This window comes from Apaloderma vittatum, unplaced genomic scaffold, assembly GCF_000703405.1.
Source record: "Apaloderma vittatum isolate BGI_N311 unplaced genomic scaffold, ASM70340v1 scaffold5021, whole genome shotgun sequence".
Taxonomy (NCBI): Eukaryota; Metazoa; Chordata; class Aves; order Trogoniformes; family Trogonidae; genus Apaloderma; species Apaloderma vittatum.
The window spans coordinates 1-12,461 of NW_009700690.1; the positions used below are offsets into that span (position 1 = coordinate 1).

At 36.4% G+C, this 12,461-nt stretch overlaps 1 protein-coding gene across 1 annotated transcript in view; it reads right to left on the minus strand.

Moving 5' to 3' along the window:
• Positions 1–6,331: 6,331 nt before the first annotated feature.
• SPATA17 (spermatogenesis associated 17) overlaps positions 6,332–12,461 on the minus strand; it is a 56,251-nt gene continuing 50,121 nt past the window's right edge. The window contains exon 5 of the mRNA XM_009878824.1: positions 6,332–6,412. Within this exon, the coding sequence (XP_009877126.1) occupies positions 6,332–6,412 (81 nt within the window). The remainder of the gene's footprint in view (positions 6,413–12,461) is intronic.

Here is a 12,461-nt window from a genome sequence, read left to right on the forward strand (position 1 = left end):
ACACATGGGGTTGTTCTTTCCCAGGTGCAAAGTAAGTAAGATGAAGCCTGCAAATATCGTCTGAAGTAACAAAAGACCGATGTCAGAGGCTGTTCAGTCAATGCCTGAAACATACCTGACTACATATTCTCATTCAAATCTACTAGGCTTGTGCAAGATTATTATTACTGCAAAAACATAAAGTATGGGCAGTCTGTTTCATATTTTTTTTACATGCTATGCATGAGCGCTTAGCAGCAATTCACTGGTCCAGATTTTGATCAGAATATCAACGAGAAAAAACAAGAATAATTCTACTCAAAGGAGAGGAGTTACATTAAGGGACCATTGAAAGAAAGTTTAGCACATATTTTGCTTATGTATGAGTAATCACAGGTTTATAGTTTTACTTTTCTTTCTTTCTTTCTCTCTCTTTTTTCTTCCTTTCTTCCTTTCTTCCTTCCTTTCTTCCTTTCTTTCTTCCTTTCTTCCTCTCTTTCTTCCTTTCTTCCTTTCTTTTTCTTTCTTTCTTTCTTTCTTTCTTTCTTTCTTTTTCTTTCTTTATTTCTCTTTCTTTCTTCCTTTCTTCCTTTCTTCCTTTCTTTCTGTCTTCCTTTCTTTCTTCCTTTCTTTCTTCCTTTCTGTCTTCCTTTCTTCACATCTCTTACCACCAAGTAGTTCAGACTTATAAATCTGAAGAAGATATAATAGACTGGAAGAACAGTTGTCAGCAGAAAATTATACTGTGGAATTAAATGAAGCATGTGGACAAGGAATCACGACAATACCATGCAACAAACTTAAAAAGTGAGAAGTTAACTAAACTCGACCTCACCTTCTTCTCACAATAGTACACAGGAAACACGTATTTCTAATCTGTAAGCGCTGTTTCTTTTTAAAAACAGAGTCATCATGAGGTGAGAATGTACAGGCTGCAACTGCAAGTGCTGCTTGTTTGCACCGTGAGCAGACACAGAACACAGAAGGCTGGGTGTTTGACCTTGTTGAATAACTTGACCCAAAACAAAAACAATATTAACTTTCATTATACAGTATAAAGTAATCAAAAGTAAGAAAGCGGGTTCAGTTTGGGATAATTCTAATCTAGTTTATGCATGTCATTAGCTGTTAATCTAAGCTTGCATTTCAGGATGCGATCGCACCAGTGAATGGATTTTTTTAACTAAATGTGTTATACGTGGAGTCTCCATGTTTTTCTTCAAGCACCTGAGTGATTTATCTCAACGCATTTCTGCACTTAGGAATTTCTTAACCAAAAGATTCTTAAAGGAAGCAGTTTTACGCAAACTCTCAGTATGTAACATTTTGGCAGTGATTGCTTACTGCAGCAGTGTGCTAATGAATTGCCCCGCTGCATCCTCTGGTCATGAATATGAATCGGAGTACTATAAACTGAACTCAATGTACTGATAAGTGACTGTATCTGATTGTGCCAGCAGCCAGATGATTTTCTCATTAATGAGCTGAACTATTAAAAGATGGAAGAATACGAACCCAAACCAGCATTGCATTGTCTGAGCTTCTTTGCTGAGATTTTTCCAGGCCTACCAGAAACAAATACATGTTTTACAAATGGAGTTAAGATAAAAAAAACCTTCAAGACTTAAGTTCTGTTTCTGATTACGTGGATTTTTGTGGTTGTAGTTTTTCTGGTTTAATATACAGTAATCCAGATTTTAAAATTAAGGAATTACACATATTTTCTGCTTTTCAGTGCCTGCTATTCTGAGTATAGGATCCCATGGCTGCTGATAAAAGACAGAGCTCCTCATGTTTCTTATAAACTTGAATATGCAGAGCTCCTAAATTAATTAAATTGAGGAAAAAGATTTATTGCAGAACAGGCATATTGCAGACACATCCTTTGGAATAACAGCAAACTGCATGAAATATTTTTTAATTTTGATGCTTTCAGAGTCTTCTTCAATATCAAGAATTGGTATGTCAGACTCGCTTATAGTTTACAAGCATCAGCATCCTGCTTTGCAGTGTAAAGTTGGCCACATCTCAGCTGGAGACAACCAGTATGTGTCCAGAAGGAGTTGCAGAGCCCCTAATGGTTCTAGACATCTGCTCCTACAGGACTGTGAAATGTGACTTACTTAAAAAAACGAAGAAGCAAACAAACAAACAAACAAACAAACAAACAAAACAAAATAACAAAAAAAAAAGTTGTTATTTGAAAGCTACAGCATCACAGTTGGACCAGAAAAGTGTAGAGTAAATCTGTGGTCACCACTATTATAGCAATTCTGCCTCTAGAGGGCATTAGAAGCTAAATGTTTTCTTTTAAAAGTGTGGAGAACATCTTGGATCAGCCCAGAAGACAGTTCTTAAATTACCTAAATTAAGAGATTTTTCTGTGTTTGCAGCATCAGCTATACAGGAGTCAAACAAAATTATTGGGCAGCAAAACTGAAAGATCCTTAATCCACTGAGTAACAGCAGGTATATTTGGTAAGAAAAGATGATACCAGACATTTTCTAATATCCATGACACTCATGATGTATGTTGTGACCAACATTTAGCACATCACTGTTCCATTTTAATTACTTGATCCACAGTGGTGTGATCCCCAGTGGTGGCTGAACCCAAAGAACGTTGCTCAGAAGCACAGAGGCTTTGAATCCTTAGCACCTGGCATGTAGGCCAGTTATCAGATCTAGAAATGAACAACAACGTTCTTATTTGGCTTTTCCTACATTAGACAAAGATATCTAAGTGACATGCCAGAGACACTCTGTTAGTGAGCTGCTATGCCAAGTTCCTCTCAGTAGGTGCTGCTTTCTTAAGGGTATTGGATGAGCCTCTTCAGGCATGCAGTACAAAAAGCTCAACAGTAATTTTTTACGTCTGTGCACCTGGACTAAATCAGCCCAAATCAAAAATATATTTGTGTTTCTGCATCTGAAAAGCAAGGATAACGCATCTCTCCCTGCATGCTGAAGGCCATTATTTTGTTATTGCATAAAACCAGCAACTGAGTCACTCTGGTGTAGTTTGGCTACATAAGTTTTACTATTCACATTTGTTCAACTACAATTGACTGAAATATGTTTACTGTCGTGATTAATTACACTTCTTTTCCTGAAGACTGATATATAGTTGCTAAGGTTTTGTACTGTGCAAATAGATTGTAACATCCCCTATAAAACAGAAAAATCTTATCTAAAGCACACACCATTCAGTATTGGAATGTTATAAAACAATAATTTTATTAATAAGAAAAATCTACAGTAAATAAAAGACTGAGAAAACATTACTCAAATACATTATAAAATTGGTAATTTGGTAATTGAAATTGATATATTATACTGTATCAGTAAGAAAAATTGGAGTAAAGTAAAATCACACAATGACTTAGTGTTTATATTGATAGACTGGCTACATAATGACATCATCAAAATTCTTACTATCTTGTTCACTGTATTATTACAGTGAATAAAAATAACAAAATTTTGGTTTTAATTAATTTTAGATAAAAGCTTTAAGTTTTCTATATGAAAAAAATACAAAACAGCAAAAGGAGCACAGGAGAGGAAACCAAAATTTTCTTTTTCCTGACACATTCACTTGCTTGTCACTGAGGTTTACCAAATGGATGTGGTAGTCCATCCCAGTGTCACAGAAATTAGGTCTACCCCAGAGCTAAAATTTATCTTTTATCTCTTTTCCTTTATACTGCAGAGTTGCTAGCATTCACTTCCAAATTATTTTTTACTTGTTCATGGTGTCCAATTCCTCTACATAGGAAAAACCTACTGGTGTTCTTTGCACTAGATGATGTGTTCTGAGCTTCCTTCATAATCAGGGGACTCCAGTATGCTAAAGGTGTCACAAGATTGACTCAAATTATTACTCGATCTTCCTTCCAGTATTGTGATTTTCCTCTGTCAGCCTCATCCATGTGTAGAAAAAACACAGCAGCAGGTTCTTTAGCCTATGCTCACAAAAGTTCCTGGACTGTGCAGCATCTGGATGGGAGTTAAAACTAAAAAATGCAGTTAAGAATTATCCAGAGTTTCAGAGATTTTTATGTTTTTATATTTAAAAATATATTCAAGTTAATCCTCTGTTAACTCCTGCATGTGTTTACATGCAGTTTAAGGGAGTAATGAAAATAACTGAAAGTCTCTACATAATGGAAGAACTGGTAAAGGTCCCACTAGAATTATTATCAAAATATTTGTATAAATGCACTGAGTAAGTGCCAAATGTACTTAAGGAAAAATGAAAGGATTCTGAGATTATAGTGTGGCCACACAAAATAGTTTGGATGTTACATGCCCACAAATAACATAAATTCTGTGTTAACTCTAGTTAAAGAAAAATATTGGGTTCCCTATGAAACATAATTAGAAAAAGAACCTGAAAATCCAAACTTGGCAAGTAATGGGTTGCTACTTAATTAATTTTGCAGATGCTTATTTATCTACTAAAATTAACAGACCTGGTTTTGTGTAACAAGGTTTCTGGCAAGTAGCTAGCTGCTTAGAAATGGAAAAGAAGTGGTTTGAGGTTTTTTTCTTAAGAATATGAAAATTGTATGTGTACCAAACAATTAAAATTGGAAGTGTTGGGTTTAACCTCCATCTGTGCTCCAGATCCTAAGCTATGAGTACTACCGCCAATGCAGCACAGGCTGCACGGGGGGCTTTGTTTTGTCCTGGGGTCAGAGATACTGAAAGGAAGAAACAGAAAGAAAGATTAATCTGATAAAGGCATTGCCATTTCTAATCGCACTGATGGGAAACTGTGGTAGGAAGTTAAAAAGGCAACACAGGGTGAATTACTGTGATGAACTACCTTAAAGCTGAAGCAATCAAATAGATAGCTCTCACCTGTAAAAATTACTGCGACATCTTTATTCATCAACAGTTTTGCACAAGTGTCTCGTGTTCAATTCTTTCCATGAACAACTAAAGCACTCCAGTACATTTGATCAGATTAAATCTTATCCAGGAGACTCAGCCACTGAGGTGGCTGCTTCTGACTTCCCAGATTTAGTTCCTCATTGCCATGCAGAAGAATAAACTTTTCAAAGCTTGAAAATGACAAACTTCAAAAAGTGCCAGTGCCTGCACTTGTAACCTACTGTAATGGAATTGAAAGAGCTTTTACTCTTGTGTATGACAGCTCTAAAACTCTTTCACATACGCTGACAGCTGAAAATCTACAGAATTTAAATTTGTGACTCCTAGTTCAGAAAATATTATTACAAACAGACATCTCGTGGAAGTTTTCTGCACATTTGTAGGGGACAAAAGGATCATGTAACAAAACTCAGTAGTAAAAAGCCTACCAAGATAAAGAGGTACATTTGATTCAGACACAGACAAATGATGTGAAAAGCAAACAGCGTATCTTACAGAATTCAGCAAAAAACTCCTGTGGAAATCCACTCACATCATTTTAAGAATTAGCTTATGACTTGCTCTTAAGAAATGCTGGAGTCTTCCCATGATGCTGAATTCTTTGAGTGTTTTAAACGCAATGGGCTCTGAAGATTCTCAGTAATTTTCAGGATTGGCTGCTAGTGAACACAGCACACAGATATCAGGTTTGTGTGATCAAATGTGTTCCTCTTCGCCAAGCATCCCATGATTATGTACCCACATACTAGTCTGCTCAGCAGGGGACAAGGAGTAAATACATAGCTATTGAAAAAGAAAATTACGTAGATATATAAAAACGGATCTAAGAATAAATTGCGTATGTTGGGTCTTTATTTTTTCAACCCTGATGGTCTGTCACCCACAGAAGAGCTGAAATTATTTAAAATATTATCTTCCATGTAAATAGCCCATCCTGTCCTTCTGTGGAAATGGATTAGTATGCAAAAAGGATGTACACTAACACTGAAGATTACAGACAACAGTGATGAAACAGGCACATTTACATTTGTGAGAAAAAACCAACAGATGTAACTTTGATGTAACTTTGAAACTTTGTTTCTTTCTTCAGTGTTAAACCCACAACTCTGTAAGAAATACAACGTGATTCCAGGTCTTTTACTTGATTACTTTGGTTTCGTATCATAAAGGATTTACATAAAATAATTTATAGCATTTTCAGAAATTATTTTCCTAAGATAATACATTTTCATTTGATTTTGGCAAAATCACACCAAGAAAATTTCTTTATAAATCTTGGAAGCTGTATTGCTGAAAGATCAAGCAAAATCAAGTAACACTGCTTCAGACATAGCATGCATAACTTTACCGAAAGAGTATTTTATGGGACTCTCAGTCACAGAAACACTGTGCATTTGCTGAAATAAATTTATTGGTTACTTCTCAGGTGTCTCACAGTGTGCAGTATACAGGAAAATTACACTATTTGCCCAGCTCTGGAATAAGTTTTTCCAAATTTTTCAAAGAGAACAATCGATGGTAACACTGTTTGAAAGTCCTAAAGAAATAAGAGAGACAAAAAAAAAGTGTTAGGTTTGGGTTTTATTTTGTTAAAGGTATTTTAGAGCTCTCTGTTTTTTTCTAGTTACATTTCAATACAGGAGTGAGAATGCAAATTACGCAGAATACTGTTAATGAAACATACATTTTTATATTATATGTACATTACTTTGAAGAGCACAAGAATTGATCAATTTAGTTGCAAGCAAATCTCTATTTCCAACTGTAAGTAACAATAAGCACTGCAAAAATTGCCTGTTCCAAAAAAAAAGATTTTATGGTCTTTTGCAAATCATGTCATATACATTTGTGTATCTCCTCCCTGACAATGAGGTAGGTTAAAGACAGGAAGATATCCTTGCAGTACTTTAACTTTTCTACTTTGCTTAACATTTAAACGTGGATATTAAACTGCCTCCATAAGAAGTGGTAAAAAAATAAATAAAATAAGCATTAGTGACAACAAAGTGACAGAAAAAATACAAGCAGAGGGGTTCCTGAGCATATTTCTTCCAGGAAAATTTATTGGTTATTACATTCAATATTTTTAAAACACAAATGCTTACAAAACTAAATTGAATAAGCTAACTGCAAGTGAACCTGTACCTTAGGAGTACAATGTAAATACAGAAAACAAACAAGAAAGTAAAATAAAGTAAGTACTCTAAATAGCATTTTGATCTAGCTACTTACTAATAAATTCTCATAGCAAATGATCAGCAAGTTCATGGTGTTTAAGATCAAGGTTTTAAAGCATTTTTAATAAAATTATTTTCTTTGAGCAACCAGCCTAGGCCATTCTATGATTCTATGACATATTAAGAATAGTTTCAGCATTACAAAATATTTGGTTTGCATTGCTTTCCCTTTCTGAAAGTAACATGCCACAGCTTTCCAGGATCTGATGATTTACTTTTAAGAATGAAGTTGTTCTGAACACTTTCTACTGTCTTCTCTCTTCAACGCGATGCTCTGTGAAAAAAGGAAATGTGATGTCTTCACGAAATGTCTGAGGCCACGAGTGAATGAAAGCTAGAATTTTACCTTTCAACACATTTCACAAGGGTTTGGTTTTCTCTTAAAAACATAATTATCTTTTTTTATTTCCTGAAAAACTGACATGAAGCAGAATTAGCATTTACTTTATTTAATAACTTAGATTTAGCTATTCCACAGACCATAGCTCAGATGAATATTCACCAACAGAGTTACTACAAGTTCTGGTAAGCTTCATGTAAACACGGACACAGCCCACCTAGGCTTCATCTTCACCGCACATTGACAGACGGTGATCACATCATTTCTTACATCTCATACTTGAAGATATTTGGTAGGATTCCTCCAATGTTCTGCTGCATAAATCTTAAAACAGTGAGGTAGACATATACATTCAGATTGAAAAACTCCCTGTGAGGTGTGTGAGTGCTGCCCCATTCTTAACTGTCCACGAGATTTAATTTTTAATATTGCTCTATGCCTTGTATCGCCCAATTTCTTTACCCAACAGAAACAGCCTATTTGCATATTTTTATATGATACTTTAAGAGTGGCACATTATTTTTATTTTCATTGTGTGTTTGACACCACAAGCACCTTCTTACTGTAGAAAACATTGGCCATATAATTATTATAATAAATATTATTGTAATTCCAGCAGAATTGCAAATAGTTTCCTTCTAAAGTGAGGGTAATTATATTTAATTCAGTAAATTCACCAGGCTAAATATTGATCGTGGGAATGGGACAAAACCAGCTTTAGTTGCCGAGAAAGCAAACAGTACTGCTGTAATTTAGAACTGAGCAGTAATTCAGAGCAGAATGCAGTATCCTTTATTTTGAAAATAGGAAATATATTTTTGATTTGCATGCAGCAGAATTAGGTACAGCTTAACACAAAAAGCAGTGAACTCGGGGTGAGACAGGGAGATCAATAAAAGGTGTACACCCCCACATCAGGACAAAATCAGGAACGGTAAGTCTGAGCATTGAAGAAGTCTTCATTTTCTGGAGCAGACGGCTTTGGCTATTAGGCTGCCTGGCCAAACAAAAACAATTGGCTGCCAAAATTAGCTCCTTGGGACGATTTAGGAGCCTTTGAAGTGAACAGTTTTTTGAGCTGGAACTAAGCCCAGGTCCAGCTTCAAACTCAAATCAAAATGACAAAGAGGAAATTTTCTGTGCCACACGCCCCCTCAGTGTAAGATTACTTTGGGTTGGCAGCTGTAGTGTTTGTCTTGTTATTTAAAGTTATTTCACTAGACACTCACAACTGAGCATTTAAACAACTGGCTCCGATTATGATGACAGCAGCTATGTTTGACCACATTTAGGAAAGTCTGATGGATAAATAAGTGTTGCTCGCTTTGCAGATAGAGCAATTAAAGAAGTTTAGAATGTATATCAGATAAACGTTGCACTGTACACATAAAAAATACAAATATCATTTTAGGAAAAGAATACCAGCCATTTCTGTATTTGAAAACATAGATTTTAATCAGGCTTCAGTGGTGTGAGAAAGTAGGGCCTGAAAATATGACTTGGCCTTGCAAGATCTACCTCACAGCACTGAAGAGAGTCTGTCCCATGGCATCATTTTAGTAGCATAAAGGGAAGATAATCGGAAGCCAAGTTCTCATGTCTATCCAATTTGATGGTGAAATATAGGTTCAAATCATGGAGCGACACATTGCAATCCATTGCTGGCTAATTCTGGTAGACAGCCAGGACCATCTTGAGTTTAAGCTGATTGCTACACACCATAGAAGTTACAAAGGCATGTAGGTTATCTTTTTGAAGCTGCAAGAACAAAAGCTATGAGTGGAGAAAAAACATGCCAGGCTTCAAAATGATTGTCGCTGTCAGTCTCTCATTGTTGGTAGCTGGAACGAATTAGCTTACAAACATGAATTCCCACATGTTGGTAAGACTGACCAACAGTTTCTCAGTCTTGGAATCACAGGAGCATGGAGTTGAGCTTTATGGAATTTCTCCACAATGCGTTCTTAAATCTTGACACATAACTCTCAGCATCAGAGACCTGTAATTCTGAGGATCGAGACCTATTTTTAAATTCCCAGAAAAAGTTAATACAACACTTCCTTTTTAAACTTGTCATGCTTTGACTCCTTTTTCTCTAGCAAAATTGTAAGTGACTCAGGTTCAACTGACAGAGTTTAACAAGACCTGCAGGCCCTTTCAATACATTTGACCACTTGACTGTCATGTGTACTCACCAGTTCTAAAAAACGGGTGACAAAAAGCCACCAAAGATCTATCTCAATCAGCACACTGATATCATAGCTTAGATTTGCCAAATGCTCACATAGTCTATAGAATCATGTATGGGATGTTATGATTAAAGCAAATTCTATAGAAATTTTACATCTGAGTATGCAGACATACATAAATACACACCATGTACAAATAATGCTGGCAAAACACTAAGACCTTGTACACCTATGTATCATCTCAAATGTCTTTGAAAATTCATTCCCTTATTTTCTAGTGACAGATTTGCACTAACAGTTTTTCTTTCCAAGCAATTTTGAGAGTACTTCACAATAAAAATTATAATATGACGTAATGTAACGTAACGTAACGTAAACATAATAATGCACTGCCGAATGAGATAGGAATTACAATTAAGTGTCTTCTTGGAAATTTACTGAAGTAGAAAGTTAGCTGCTTTAGATTGAGGGTAGAATAGGCAAACGGCAGTAGCCTATCTAGTCACAGATTTTAAGGCCTGAAAGTGCCATTATGACCACTTATTCTCAGGTCCTGCTGAGAATTACTCCTCTTGGGTAGTTTCCTATGGCAAATCTATAAAGTCCATAATAATCATGAAGCTGTTAAGCACATGATAAACTTGGAACAAAAAGCTTGCAATAAACTTAAGATACCTGATTGACAGTTTTGCATAGTCTTCCTCTGTAATGGCAAAATTTCGATGTGTTGCATAAATGGAGATTAAATTTACATTAGGTTGTACCACTGCAGATTTTCCTCATGGGTTAGAAAAGGCAGCATGTGAAGATATTTCAAAGATAAATTGTATAACCTCTTTAATGAAAGGTATTCCACCAGTAATTCAGAGCATCGAATCTTCTTCTGAGCCAATTACAAGAATACTGAGGGCACTGTACAAATCTATGATGTCAACCATGACACCACGTGCTATGCAAAAGGTAAATCAATCCATGAAAGGTTTGGATCACAGAAAAAATTTTTATAGTGCTAGCATTATATCTGTTGTTCCTACAGAGACTTGCAACTGTAGGTATCGTCTATTAAGAATCAATGGCAGAAGGAATAACTGAAAAGTGTGCACCACTGCTGGAATACTAATTCTGTCTTCATGCAACTGAATAGCAAAAGCAGAGAACAAAACTCGGTTTTCTTCAGCTTGAAATCAACACCCACAGCTACACATCAAGACTTTAGAGGGTGCAATGGGAAATTCTGCATAAATATCCATCCAGGAGTTACATCCTTTTTACAGGGTAAGCTCTTTCTGCACAAAGCTGAGAAACACCTCATTTGAAAACTAGGCAGCCCTGCCAGGTGCCACTGTACAGCCATAGTCCATAACCCCCTCTGTTTAATACTAAGTGGTCATATTTATGTATTCCTTATGATCCTAATGCTTGTAATAGTAAAATTAGAGCTTTAAATTGAGCTGTCATAGTAAGCCTCCTGACCTATTAATGGCCACGCAGGTCTCTAACAAGGAAGCAAACCAGAAATGGCAAGCTGTTACACAAGTAAAATGTTGATCCAGCTAACTTTTATTCTTAGCAAATTTATCAATACTGGTTAACAATACTTCCAACTAGTACAGGGCCTTCTGACATGACAAAATGAGTGTAACAACCCATTCTGTCAATACAACACAAATGTCATTTCAAGTGCTCAAAACCCACTAAGCTACCCTAAAAAAGATTGATTTATCTGCTCCAGTGTTTCTTTGGGGCAAACTTTTCTCACAACTGAAACCAATTAGTGGGCCTGGCACTTGTAGTGCAGAATGTAGGTCAGCATCAAGTAATAAAAAAGTATTGACTTTTCTCTGTCTGTAAGCAGCATGAAAGGGGTGCCATGGCCTTGTCGTATATGAAAAGAGCTCCATTAATTTCACTTATTTCAACCGGGGCTGTCAAATACTAATGCTTCTATTGCACTTTTCACACAAAGTACATTGACACCAATCCTGGCCCCAGTGAAACAAGTTTACAATATTTCAGTCAGTGAAAGGGGTACTATAATTTTTAATTCCCTGTTGTACATTTAGACTCCTTAAGCAGCACTGCTCATAAGACCTATTCAGAGAGATGAGCTGCGACATTAATAATGGCTACACACTTCTTCCCACGGGCAACAGAACCTATTTCTTGGGCATAGCTTCAACAGCTAATTAGCCATAAAGTTCAGGACACAGTTGTTTGGCATAACTCTGTTTTTGTGGCTGGTGGGCACAGACTGCCAATTTTGCTTCCTGATGTGGAGAAATATCCAAAACCGAGGGATAGGTCTTCTGTGACTTAAGGCTATAAAATTGAAAAGCTAATGTGTTAACCAATTGGGTCAACTAGCCCCTTCAAAGAAGAGATAATAACAGGAGCCTGGATCATGCCTTAGGGACTGGATCTCATTGTGCCGGTGCAGAGGTATTGACTTCCAGGGAAAAGAGTGCCTCATCAGAGTTCCCCGTGCTACAGCGGACAAGTGACCACAGCTGTGATGAAGGGGGCAGAATTACATCTTCCCCTACCCAGCTAGCCAGCGCAACGCAGAGGAGAACAAGGAGCCATCACCTATCCCCTCCTTCAACTGTCTACTACGGCTGCCAATTCCAAACCCTCTAAATTTTGCTCTTTTGGGTAAGTGCTGTGAAAAAAACTCTGCTTCCATGAAGATTTTATGAGCTTCTCCGTATTTTGGATTGACACAGTGCTATTCAAACTGACCTAAAATGTTATAACCCTGTTCCCCTCTATTGCCTGCAATTTCCCTCCTAAATTGCCTGCGTTTTTGGTTTTTTTTGGCAA